Source organism: Vanellus vanellus (assembly GCF_965231255.1).
Source record: "Vanellus vanellus genome assembly, chromosome: 9".
Lineage (NCBI taxonomy): Eukaryota > Metazoa > Chordata > Aves > Charadriiformes > Charadriidae > Vanellus > Vanellus vanellus.
Window position 1 is genome coordinate 18948575 of NC_138914.1, and position 14068 is coordinate 18962642.

Sequence of the window (14068 nt, forward strand, 5' to 3'; positions counted from 1 at the left end):
AGAAAAAACCTGACACTAAAGCCTGAGGGTGCACCTCTAATATATGCAGCAAAATGAAGAAATAAATATTTTAGAATTATTATATTATTAGCAGAAACATTTCATAATAAAGTATTTATAAGTTTTATAGCAAGCTTTTCTGGTTATCTATATGAAGCATATATTGCGCTTCAGGTTCAGAATGAATGAAAGAAATGCTATGAAGAGCTAACATTTACTGCAGATAAAATTTGGAGAAACATTACATGGGCAACAGAAACACAACAGGAATGAAAAAAACACTGGTAGTGGAAACATAGGATGGGAAGCAACAACTGACCAATCCTTCCATGCTTCTCAGTAACACAAATGGTGTAATTTGTAGCTTGCAGACAGGCATAACATAAAATCTATGTGGTTTTGCACATACCAAAGTTAAACTACTCACCCTTTTTCCCCTCTTATGAATTGAAGTTTGAAGGAAAGCTTGGCAGATGACACACTGGGTAATTCAGTTACACAAAAGACAGTTCTCCAACACGAAAATGCCAGCTGGAAACTTGGCATGCATTATTGCTCAGTGGAGGCTGGCAATGTTTCAAACTTTCTATCCAAGTTCAGTAAAGACATATTGAAATAATGACAAAGCCAGAGGATGCTCTGACTGCATAACAACATAGTACTATCATTTTCCCTCTGCAGTCTGACACTGCAGATCTACGTGAGTGTATGACGTATGGGACCTACCAGAAAAGTTGGATGCAAGCTAAAACACAAGCAGATCTCGGTATAGATGCAAACACATAACAAAGTTGTTCATTCAGGGAAGACACTCAAAATTATCCTAATTATTATAGAATGTATCTGTATGTCAATCAGCATCACGTAATTGCCTAGCATCTACTACACAGTAGCCAGCAAAGCAGCAGCTGGACAGAATAACTCCAGTAGAAACAAAAGATTTGGAGGTAGCACTATGTTCTCCTGTACCTAACACATCGACCCGAACATGGAGATAAATGCTAACAGCTAAGAGAATGCTATCAGGTAAAGTAAGTTTCCAAAATAGATTATGCAGCAAAATACTGTCTTGGATTTTGTTTAACTCAAACAGTTCCGTTCTGAGTGCTCCATCAAAAAGTGAGAAAATAATAGAAAAAGTAGAACTTGTTTTCACGAAAGAGAAAAAATAAGAAAATGGTCAAGTATATTGTTGTTCCCTGACATGTGGCAGCCAGCAACATAGCAGTTCAATGCCCTGATTAAGAAATGTACTTCCTTTGTATTAAAAGTACAACATGAGGCATTCCCTAAGATAAAAATCTAAGCAGATTAAACAGGTACTAAAAGGAAAGTGTTTACATAATATTGTAATACAGCTATAAACATTTTCATTATGATGTGTATGTTCTTTAAAAGCGATCTGTCAAACTTTACATGTTCTTACACATTCAGAAAATTATAGTGTGTCCTAATATGAAACCTGTTATCTTAAGAGCTGAAGAAGAATGTATTAGTCAGATCAGAAGACAGAAAAATCCATATTTTGCTATGGAACAAACAACCTAATGCAAGACTTTAGATTCTTTAATATGCAGTAGCACCTGGTCCCATACCCCCACCAAGCACACGCTAGCAGTGGAGAGTAACAGTCAGTTACTCCCCTTTCATGCAGCTGTTACCACAACTACAGTTAGCAGATACAGGAAAAAAAAAAAAAAAACCAAACAAACCATGCAGTAAATCATAACCACAAAATATATGCCGTTCAATAGTCCCAAATAAAACATATTTCCGGCTGTTCATTCCATACCACAGCGACTGTTTCCTAATGAAGACAGAGCTTCCTAATGAAGTGATTTTAAATTGACTTGACTGCAAAAGGAGGAAGCTATCCGATTTACAACTGGAACCGAGCTTTATCATCAGGTATAAATGCAGATATTACATACGTGCATTCTTACTCAATGATGAGGCAGAAAAAGAGCAGAGAGACAGGACAGTATTTGAATGTATATGAAAGAAAATTAGTCTTTACTCAGTGATTTGTTTTAAACACTGTCTCCATTGTGGTGCCAAAGCGCCTAGACAACAATGAATGCTCAAAGTCTAACTGAAGATAGATGCTAGTAAAACCAAAAGCAACATCCAGTCTTAAAACTTTTCTAAATGAAATAGTAAGAAATAAAATAGATCTGTTTACAAAATGAAATCCTCATAAATAAGGAATACATAATGACCATCTACGCCTGCCTTTACAGATTTATAATGAGGAGCAAGGGAGCTGCAGAAGCAGCTCATGTCCTAGTACATTTGAGCTAGAAATCTTTTACAAGCTCCATCACACCATGACACCCTCTGAAACTGTGAGGATAAACTCCAAGTTGGAAATAGATATTGTTTGTTCCTTAGGCAACTCCTACAATCCAAGAAGCTTACAAAGATTTAGTTCTCTGTATCGAGAAGGAGAAAATTCTCTTCATGTTCAGTCATGCAGTCTAGTTCTCATTTATTTTAACAAGTGTTAGAGGAAGGAAAAAAGATGAGATACCAGAGCAACTAATAAAAAGACCATCTGGTTTAAATAAAAATCCTTTTCATCCAGAGACTGAAAGCATTAGGATGTCCAAGTAGTATGTTGGAGGGACAGAAAATCTTAAGGGTGTCAGAGGGCTGCCAGAAAAATTGACATGGAGTCTTAGATGAACACAATAAAGATAGGAGAGCTTCAAGAGCAGCAAGGCAAAAATCTCAGACGCATAAGAGAGGCCCCATGAAAATGACAATAAAGTCCATAGTAAAGATGGCACCTGAAAGTGGTTAAATCACTTCAATAATTTAAATCACATAAAGATGTAAAAAGCTATGTGATTTTACAGAATTACAATTTGCAAAAATAACAGCTAACAATCACACTGAACCAACCTAAGTGTAAGCAAAAAATAAAACAGTATGTGTACAAAACCATTTTGGAAACCCACTCTGAGATGAATGCAAGGAAGTTACTGAGAATGTAACTATCAAGTTAAAAGTCAATGAAAAACAATTTATAACCAATACTGAAATATCTGATATAATGCACATATTATGGCACATATGTTCATAGTATAATGTTAAAACATGCTTATTATGAAACTAAGGAGGCTGTATGAAGGCATGCCTTTTTACATGCTTTTGTTTGAACATACAGCTTTGTGCAAGATTTCATGACTGCTAGGTTAGACCAGATATTTCTAAATTAAGTTCTAACACTTATCTATCCTTATACCTCATATAGATTATCTTCATCTTAAAAAAAATTAAAACCTTACAGGTACTTAGAGGACCCAATGGCACAAGAGAGCAAGTGAGAACAAACCCGAGTGAGCAAGACTTCTCTCAAACAATTGCGGCACTATAAATCTCTTTTACTGCAAGGAGCACCCAATGTCTTCTTCCAGTGCCTCCTCTTCTGTTTCATATTAGAAGGAATAAAACCAAGCAATAGTTTCCTAAAGCTTGGATAAGTATACTTGGAAACACACACGCTAAATTCAAAACATGCAAGCAAGTTTGGCCTACCCTATCTTACCAGCTGTGCATTTACAGACTTGTACTTAGAGGAAACAGGGATTGGATTTAACAGAATTACATGTTGAGTTTTTAAACACTGCAAAATATTTTTGAAATTAAGGTATTTGAATGTATCAGGAGCTCTATAATTTTGCTTATTCGAAACATTTCAATTAGAGAAAATAAATAGAGAAACTGCATTTCAGTTCCTACCAGCCAAAGCTGCATCCTCATCACTTTCTGATCCATACTGCAATGCCATAGTTATTGCTGATAAACGATCCCCTTGGGCTGATCTTTTGTTACTATAAAAGAGAAAAAAAAAAAAAAAAGAAGTGCAAAATTAATAAACAAAAGAAAAGGGTTATCATGTTAACCATTAACAGTCTCCCAGAGTGTCTAAGTAAACACGTGAAGCTCATAACGGTTGCCTACATTATCAGGAATACAGGCATGACTACGCAAGAAAAGACTGGAGCCCTTACTGTTAACGACCCATGAGGCTGCCTCTATTTCAAGAGGCGGTCCATCAAACTGAAAAACTGGACACACAATCAGAAAGCTAGAGCTCAAGCTAGCTACTTTCTGTCCTGCTTTGAATACTTGAGTATTTGAATTATTGGGGAAGAAAGGAGATGATAACAAGTACCTCCCAGTTAATAATTTTGTTATTTGATCTTGCTTTACAGGCATTTGTCTACTTGAAGGAACTTATGCACTCTGTAAGCTGTATATGCTATCTTCCCCCGTCCCCACCTTGGCCATTTTCAGCACACAGAGTGCCCGTATGTGAAGCAGCTTCCTCTGCTTTCTAGGTGGAGTAAATCAGGGCCCACACAGGCTATGGTCTCACAAAGACTTCTCTTCAGCATCCCTCTCTTCCTCCCTTTTGTCCCAAACCTGGGGCACAGCGTTTCATACCTACACTGTAGGCTACGCCTGACAATCTCTGCTTTTTCACTAGGTCAGCTCTTTGGGGACCTCCGGCAATGGGCTCAGCTTTGCCCTGTGGGAGCAAAGTGAAGACTGGGAAAAAGCGGATGGGTTGCTTAAAATGACACCAACTCTGTACAAACTCTCAGCCCCTTAAAGACCCTTGCAGCTGCTGTGTTAAAACCGTGGTTTCAGAGCATACAGGCAGGGAATTAGCCAGGAGTAGTACTGGTTCAAGACAGCGACCCAGAGACTGCAGACATGAGACCTTGGCTACATACCAAAATTCTCAACTGATGACTGAAAGAACAAAACCTGAAAGCCTCCAGTAATCCAATCTACTCCACAAGTTTGCTGTAAATGCATCCCAAATGCAATACTTTCTTTTTACAGGTTTCATTGGTTTCCACCGTCCATCTCTTAATTATTTAATTTCTTTTAAGTCTCCAAATACAATTTTTGTAGATTTACAACGTATTTCCATGTTTTTTTTCACCTGTTTTATTTTGTCATGAAGCTTAACATACTGTTCTTCAAAACATTTCTAAGGAAATAATTGCATACAGAGTATTTTATGACAGGTGTTTTGAAATGCTAAATAAAAAAGAGTAATTATGGCAAAGTAACTTATTAAATCATACATAACAGATATTTGACTGAAATCTATTTGAAACTCAGAAGTATTTGAGTCAATATTGAAGAGTACTCTCAACTAAAAAAGAAAAAAACAAAAAAAAAAACCCAAACCAAACCCAAAATTTTAGTATTTCCATATGATAAGGACTCAGCTTTTCTTCCAAGTCCACAATTTACTTACCGATAATATTTGTTAGAAGAATTTCTCTCATCACCAACACTGCCTTTACCCTGTGAGGAAGGACCTGTCAGCTTGGAAGCAGTCAAATTTGATGGAGTCCTTAACGCAGAAGAGACAAGCCAAGGAAAGGGGAAAAAAAGAGGCCCACCTTAGACCCAAGAAAAGACGCAGCAAGGATAAAGCTTTTTACAGAATTACTTTGATAGATCAGCCAAAAGGTTCAGGGACAGATATAAAATGTTTTAAAACTAAAAGTAAAGTAATACTAAGATACATTTAGTGCCCCAGCATTAATATTGATTTTGTTTATAAAGTCAGAGGAAGACAACATTTAGATTGAGGATTAATAGCTATACACACAGCTCAGCCTACAATAGCAGGGAAAGAAGCCAACAAAATGTTCCTTAGCACCCAGATAAAGCTAATCATACAGAGCCAATCATGTTTTATCAATTCTTAACAAAATTAGCGTCAAGTTGCTTGACAGTGCATATTGTCAAGGAACTTTATTTTGCCACTTTATTTAAGGGAGGACAGTTAAATGCACCAACAAAGAGCAATCCAGTATGACAAAGGATACAATGAACACTGCAATAGAAAAGTATGACTTTTGACACATAGGCAACATGTCTGTAAAACTGAGGTTAATAGTGTTACGATGAATTTGAGCCTGATCCATCAAGGACAAAGAAGAACAGATGTAAATTCAGAAGAAAAATATAGTAAATTAACTTTAAGTTCACTTATGGGGGATTTTACCAAAATCAGCAATAGGTAAAGGAGACTCTCCTTTGAGACAATTAAGCAGTTAGGACGTTAAACAGAAAAATAGTGATGCAGATTCAGCAGAAAGAAACAAAAAATGAATAATGGTTTGATAAAAAAAGCGACCAGGGAAATACAGAAGAGCAGGTGAAAGGTTTGGTTTTCACGATACTTTTCTCTCACCACAAATTTTTTTGTGTTCAGCCCAATATTATTGTAGCCTGCTTTAGGCATTGCACTTTTTTTTTTTTTTTTTTTTTTGTCTTCCAAGTGAGAGAAACAAAGGATGGAGCTGTCAATTATTCTGACGTTCAGATTACTTCAGAATTTGCAGGTCTATTGAGAACACAGGACATAAGAGAACATCTAGGATTAGGTAGCTGAGAAGTGGAAATGGGTTGGCAGTGCAAGAGAGGAATTCAACTAACAAATACCAGTGTGATTTATCTGTCATCCCTTCTTGTGCAAACAGCTTTATCTCGAAGAAAAACAGTTAAGCTTCAAAATTAAACATGACACGCACTCATGACATCCTGAGCTTCATCAATGGCCAACACAGTGAGAAAATAAAATCACAATCTAAATATGCCTATATGTAATTCTAGTTACTGAAAGCAAACACATATGTACATTCAGTGTCGGTAGAATCAAGGTCTTCTGGCACTACACATACTCTTAAGAAGGAAAATTATTAAAATGTGTCAGGAATTACTCCCTAACAGTATTTCTGCTTTTATATTTTCTTATGCTCCAGCAATGATTCAGCCAAACATGGGAAGCATGCTAACGCTGAGCAAGCAAACCAGAAAAAACACTTCATAGGTTGAATGTCTCAAAGCACCAAATAGTAAAAATCAATCAGGTAACTTCCATTTCTTCCACACATAATAATTCTATGCAATACTTTTAATACTGAAACCATCTACGCATTTGTCAGACAACAAAAAAATTTAAACTGCCTTCCAGTAAAGTAAGGGAGTGCTAGTGTTTTCAGTTGTACCATACAGACCTTTGCTGGAAATGACAGCAGTTATTTTCCAGCACCAAACACCAGTAAACAGCTCAAATAGAGTTCGCCTTGTAAAGAGTTTGCTAACTCCTTGGATGACTTGCTAGACATTGCCTTATTTTTTTAGATAAATGACACAGCTCATACTAGCAAATAGTATGTATACCTACTTTTGAGTGTTACTTGTAAGTAAAAAGTTTATACGAGAAAAAAACTAATTGCATTTCAGGTAAGAAACACCTAAAATGACTGCATCACTTCTTTGTACACTATGGATTTTCACAGGACGAAAATGCTGTTTCTTAAATAAAATCATTCCATGAAACAAATAGAGCTATCAACAGTGTTTTATACCGGCCTGTTCAAGACCATATCTATGCTTCACTGATTAATAAGTCCAGATATTCAGTACTGCGTGCCTCTTTTCAGGGCTAGAAATTGGTTTACAAACAACAGTTTATATAATGTGGACTTCCCTCTAACTACCTTTTTTCTGACATCTTGTTCCTATGTTTCTGCCCCTACCTAATTCACTGTGACCTCTTATGTTTCAGCTCCTAACAAGGTTCAAGAATATCCAGCATTCTCCACAAATCAAGCACAACAAAGCACCTTGTTCCTCACTATTCCTTTTCTGTTATTGACTTATAAACACATGTGGAAGTTGGCTTAAGTGGCTTAAGTTATAAAAGATCCACTGGCAATGTTTTTCATAATCAAGTACATCACAGAAATATTTCATCACAGATGTATTTCAATAAAAAGTTTCCTTCCAAAACCTATTTTATGATTTATAAGTTTTAAAACAACCATAAACTAAGTTTTCAAGCAATTATTTCCCACTCTATCCTCCACAGCAAAATTAAGGGAATATCTATAGAGATTTTTATACGAGACTATAAGAACTCTATTTGCAGTACCTGATTCGGAGACTTGACTTGGCCAACTCACTGTGTTCAATTTCAGCCTTTTTCATATTAAATATTTTTTTAATCGCATTTGCATCCTGTCAATTAAAAGAATTTTTTTGTTTAATGATGAAAGTGAAGAATGTTATAGTCACGTATATTCATCTATCTAAAAATCTAAAACAAAAATGAAGGGGGTTTTACATTTAGATATAAAACAATTTTGCATGAGAAATAAAGCATAGAACAAAGTCTGCCTGAAATACACCCACAGTGGCCTGTAAAAACTGAATGGAATACGTGAGTAGCTTCAAGCTCATATTTTGTTGTATTCTTTAAAAAAAAAAAAAACAAACCAACAATTTGCAAATATACACCAATACCACTTTGAACTAAACAGACCAGTGAGTTTCTGTGCCTTTGCAATCAAAAAGTTACTACCATTACCCAGCTTTACAACGTTTGCTCGCTCTCATCCTACACCCGTGGACTTGATACTCGGAGTAACAGTTCACAAAACAGAGATTACAATTTTTGAGTGAGGTTACAAGTATAAGTAATGTTGCGAGGAACCGAAACTACAATCCAAACAGAAGTGCAATTGGAAAAGTCCAAGAACCACTTACATCATAGTGTTATACATATACAAGTTCTCTCACCACAAAGCCCTTAAAAACCGAGCACACAAAGGAATCATTTCCCACTGGAATTCTCTTCTTTCCAGAGTACATGGAAACAGCAATGTGATAATTTGTACACAAAATGCTGGTGAACTAAGTATGAAAGAGATAGGAGGTACAATTTGGTCACAAAAATGTGTCTAAAATGAAGACGATCTTCCAAAACTATGCAAAGAAGGCATGACTCTGGTTTTGAAGTGTATGATGAAAACCATACACTGTTCCTGCAATCTGGAAAGAGATAACAGCTGAGTACTACTGCTATCACTTGAACCTGTAGCTTCAGCCATTTCAACTTCAATCACAAGTACAGGGATCCTCCATTCCTCCAATGAAGTCATGTAACTCATATCCCGAGATACAATTTAATTGGAAACAATCATATGCCTCAAGGGAAAAAAAAAATTACATACACCCCAATTATACTAAAAGCAATATAAAAAAAAAAAAAAAGAAAAGAAAAAAAGCCACTAATAGCTATTTTTTTAAAAAATGCAGAGTCTTTAGGGCCTTATGCTAAAGATTCAATAAGGATCAATCAGCACAGAAACTAGTAAAGAAAATCTGAATTCAAATCAAACTACGAACAACTGAAACTAACCTTGAATACTTGTGATCCGGGCTCATTGTAGGTTTTGGCGTTCTTTGCCAGAAGATCTATATCCTTGGCCATTGCATGAATGCTTTTATAAGTCCCATTCTATACAACAAAAACCAGAACTGGTTGAAATGGCAATCTTCAGATAGCATGAGAACTAAGTCAATAGTGAAAAGCAACGGGAGTTCATATAGAATAAAGGGAACATTTATAGAAAAACAAGAACATATTTATAAAGAGGACAGGTAAGTATCTGGGAAAAGTCATCAGAAAAGAACGTAACAAACGTAAGTGCTAAATCCTTGTAGAGCTTATGAATGCTAAGTAATACTGAAAAAAATACTTAATACATTAGATTATCTTAATTTTGAAGGGTTCTGACAAAATGCTGGTTTACCTTTATTCTCTAGTTCAGTTAGTCTATGTGCAATCCCCTACTATTATACAAAATGCTAGAATTACAGAACAATATTTCAAATCACAGGAGAAGTAAGATGAAAAATGCATCAGTACAAAACACCTATTTATAGCACTAGAACAAAAGCAGGTGATGATAATGCACAACCAAACTTCAATACTTCAATGTTTTACATGAGCAGTACTTGCCAAGGAACTACTTTAAACCATCATGGAACCCAAAATATTCAGGCTCAATGCCAGCACACCACAGTTTATGATGCTTGATCTTCAATACAGCTACTGCTGCAGCATTAACCCAGGACAGAACACTAAATCGGCATGGCATTCAGATTTTTAAATAGCAGGGGAAAAACACATTGCCTTTCCTACCACCATGAACTTAAGCTTCTAATAATTTTAGAATGCTTACTGTTAAACACGTCTATACTCTGACACATTAGTGTGCTTATACTGTACCTGTATCCTTTGGGCAATAGTTTTAAGATCTATGGGCTCCTTTATTATTGCATAATAATCTGGATATTGCTGGAAAGCAAAAATAATTCGTATGTTACTATAAACAGTCACAAAGCTATTGTTCTGGTAGCTCACAGAATGAGCTATTAGATGAATCAGAGATAAGAACAGTGTGAGCTTCATAAACATAGCACTAGGCTTCAATTTGGGCGAGCCAGATCATAAGGCAGATACAAGGAATTATAATTCATCAATAAACTGACATAAAGGAACAGTTCTGTCTGAAAGCCAAATATGTAGTGATGGTCTTCAGAGTATTTATTTTGCTGGTTACATTTTAAAAATTAAAAACTCCGCACCAAAAAAACCCAATTACCTAAACTGGCAGAACAGGGCAGGCCCAAATCTGCAATGAAGGGCCGGGAACAAGTGGGTAGGAGCAAAGAAAGGAGGGAGAGCTCTAAAAACAGCTCGAGTTTGTCGCTGATGACACAGCAACAAAGAACTGCATCCTGAGTGTGCCCATCATTACATATAACACCAGCTATATACATGTCCAGTTTTCCAACTTAGAACACAACTAATATTATTAAAACACCCACCACTTTAGAAGGAAGTTTCTGAAACAGTTCACTTATGAGGCGTCCTGATGGGTTTGTGGCAACAGCTACAGCTTCAAGAAGCTGTTCAAGAATTTCCTTCAGGTAACCTGGAGATGACTAATAGAAGAAACGAAATCACAAGGAGTTTTAACAGCAGCCATAGTGGAGCACTTCAAGTTGCACTGAAATATATGAATTTACTTTTCAAAAACAGAAAAAAAATCAGCTATAAAACACGGATGTGACTTTGAAAACAACATTGCTGATGCATTTAGGTAAAGCACATGAGAAAACTTTAGGTTCGCATTTCCACTGCAGACTGTCAGACATACATCACATCCTGTTAGAACAGACCTGTTTGTCTGTAATGAAATGTTTGTAATGAAAACGTGCATCCCAACATCACAAAACCCAGACAAGCCCAAACTTCCTGTCATCATATCTGGCTTATAGAACACTTCAGGAACAGCTGCACTAACCGACTGGGACACTCGCTGGAAAATGATGCCATTAGACATGAAGCTTGCTTGCATCAAACCTCAATGTTGGCATGATATCAAGCACACATATTAGTTTCAGCTAAACCAGAACCACGTTTTATCCATGTCGAAAACCTGGTAACTTTTTTTGCTAGGCAAAGTGAAACACACATGCAACGCTGTGAAATTATTAAGTAATAAACTCATCTAAGAAATACCTTTTAGGGTATAATGTAACTCCGAAAAGACTTTATGGTTTTTCTCATATGGAGGCCAACCTCCCTCTCAGTCAGCTGATGTACAGAGCCATGGCCTACCCAACTGCAGCTGTCTTGCCCACACTTACTAATTCAGAATTTGCGCCTTGATTGTCATGTCCGTCCTCATCTTCATCTTCCTCCTCTGCATCACCTTTTTGAACGAATTCATTTTTTGTGCGCAAATACAACTCCCATAATTTGCAGGCAGCTTTATATTCAGGAGAATCAGGCTGCAAAAACAAATCGAACATTCTACTCAAAATTCAGATCGTTCTTACCTGAAGGAAATGTATACCTGGGAAATTCCTGCTTCAGTCGTTCTTCAACACAGACGTTAGGAATCGCAATAAGCACTACAGAATATAACCTCCACCACTCCAAAGCATCTAAGTCTTTCAGAAAACTTAGCAATAAAATTACTGGGGTTGAGACTTCGACCAGCCTATTAAATGAATCTGGGGAAATCATTAGGTTTTGTTGAAGCATAACCCTACTGATATTTAAAATACACTAATACACTAAATATAAAAATGTGATTTAAGCCAATACTGCTGTCATTGCGTGGCAATTGAATATTAATTTCTATGGAAGAAGAATGCCAATAAACGTGCCAATATCTTTAAAAGCACTGCAATGATTTACACTCAGCATTAACTGTGAATTTGACACGTGCTACAAGAAGTTGACAACATGCTACCACCTGGGTACACACTCAGGTGTATTTTTTTGGAGGAGCTAGAAACATTAGTCAGCAAATCAAGTTTTGTAAATAGAGAGTTGGTAGCGGCAGACAAGCATGTGCCCATTAACATTACTACTTAACAACATTACCCAGAAAAAAGACTGCTTTTCCACTCATGTATTTTTCTTTCCCTTTCCTCTGTCACTTAACCTCTATTTCAGGTATCCCTGCAGATATGTCACCTTAGTACAGAGCAGATTATGCTCTTCCTACTTCACTCTCTCAACCTCTGACAGCTTGCAATACAAATGAGAAACCAACATGAGAACTATTCTTAAGCTTACCTTATTAGGCTTAAGTATTTTCAAGACATGAGACCAGGTGTTAATTATGAGGAACAGATTTAAAGGGTATTCTCCTCCACTAGTCTGCTTCCTTCTATATTAATGCAAGTTGGTACAAAGTGTAAGACTTGAACCAAAATACTAAAAACCCAAAGGTTTCCATTCTAATCTAGCACTGCAAATAAAACATCTGCTGCAATAAAGACCTTGACGATGAATCAGTCGTCCCTGTTTTATATGCGTCATTGGAACTGCGTGGGTAAGGTAAAAGATGAAAAAAGAAGAGGTTATGTTTGTGTGCCATACCTCCAGCTCACAACTCTGTGCTTCTCTGGAAATGTAAACATTCCTTCATCCTAGAAAAATGGCTACCCATTTCTATTCTACCTGCAAGTTTTTTATGATACAGGCGTAATTTTGAGTCCGCTATCCTGTAGGCACAGGCAGCACACATTTTGTAAAACTCTAACCATTCTTTCCTGCCATCAAGACCTTCTCCCTCATGTAGAAACCATGAAAAAGCCAACATTAAAGGGTGAGTGCCTTGCAAAGCTTCAGGAGTACATAATGAATCTGGAAACCTTTGTACTTTTTCTACTCTAACCAGAATGTGCAAATGCATTAATCCATAAATCTGAGTGTTTTTCAAAAAGCTACACACACATGCACAAACATAAATAAAATAAACATTGCTTTTCTGAATGATACATGGTTACACTGATTGGGTCATTCAGAAAGCAGTCATTTGGATCATCTCCGAAGTCATAGACATATGAAAGGCAATATTAGCAGTTTTAGATTTGCTGTATCATCTCAGTCACTCCATACAGTTTCACTGTTTTATGTTTAACATAGCCTTCCATTACACAAGATTAATCCAATTTTTCTCCACTTCCTTAAGGCAACTGCAAGAAAAACCTCTACCATCTAAAATAAAAGACATACCCAGTTTGGGGGAATGGACACAGGGGTTGCACCCCTGATGAAATACATTGTCACATACACTCACAATCTATCATCCTGACCACGATAATCAGCGTGCCTTTTTTTCATATTATTAAGCGGACTAGAAAGATTCAACACTCCTACTGTATGCTTGCTGTTATCTATAAACTCTTACTTGGGGAAAAAAAGTATCTTGATATGTATTTCCTCACCTTATAGTAAGCCTTCGCGTTGTTAAAGAGAAGCTGAAAATCAGCAGTCAGCACATTCACATCATCATATTCCTCCATCTTTAGCTTTTGTTGGATTTTCATTAAATCAATTGGCTGAGAAACCACTTCATAATAATCTGGCTGATTTCTGTTGCAATGACAAAAACAAGCATTATATTCTAAGCAGTAAAACCAAAACCACAGCATTAAACTTTGTACGTGTCTATGACTAAATAAAACAAAGAAATCATAGAAAGTTCCACTACATTTTTGTTACAGCTAAAAGATCTGGACAGTGGTCTATTTGTAGGCTTACTTTATTACCTTTTTTGTTACTACCCTCAATTTTCTGAGTTTAAGATAAAATTCAGTCTCTTACTTTATCTACTACATTTTCAAGGGTCACTTCTATTAATATTCCCAAGAT

At 36.4% G+C, this 14068-nt stretch overlaps 1 protein-coding gene across 1 annotated transcript in view; it reads right to left on the minus strand.

Moving 5' to 3' along the window:
* The window catches only part of PBRM1 (polybromo 1), a gene marked incomplete at its 5' end in the record, with an annotated part of 62035 nt that overhangs the window by 45547 nt on the left and 2420 nt on the right, over positions 1-14068 (minus strand). Inside the window, 7 exons of the mRNA XM_082487691.1 lie at positions 3745-3836; positions 7976-8061; positions 9245-9343; positions 10118-10186; positions 10720-10836; positions 11545-11688; positions 13642-13789. Coding sequence (XP_082343817.1) covers positions 3745-3836; positions 7976-8061; positions 9245-9343; positions 10118-10186; positions 10720-10836; positions 11545-11688; positions 13642-13789 — 755 coding nt within the window. The remainder of the gene's footprint in view (positions 1-3744; positions 3837-7975; positions 8062-9244; positions 9344-10117; positions 10187-10719; positions 10837-11544; positions 11689-13641; positions 13790-14068) is intronic.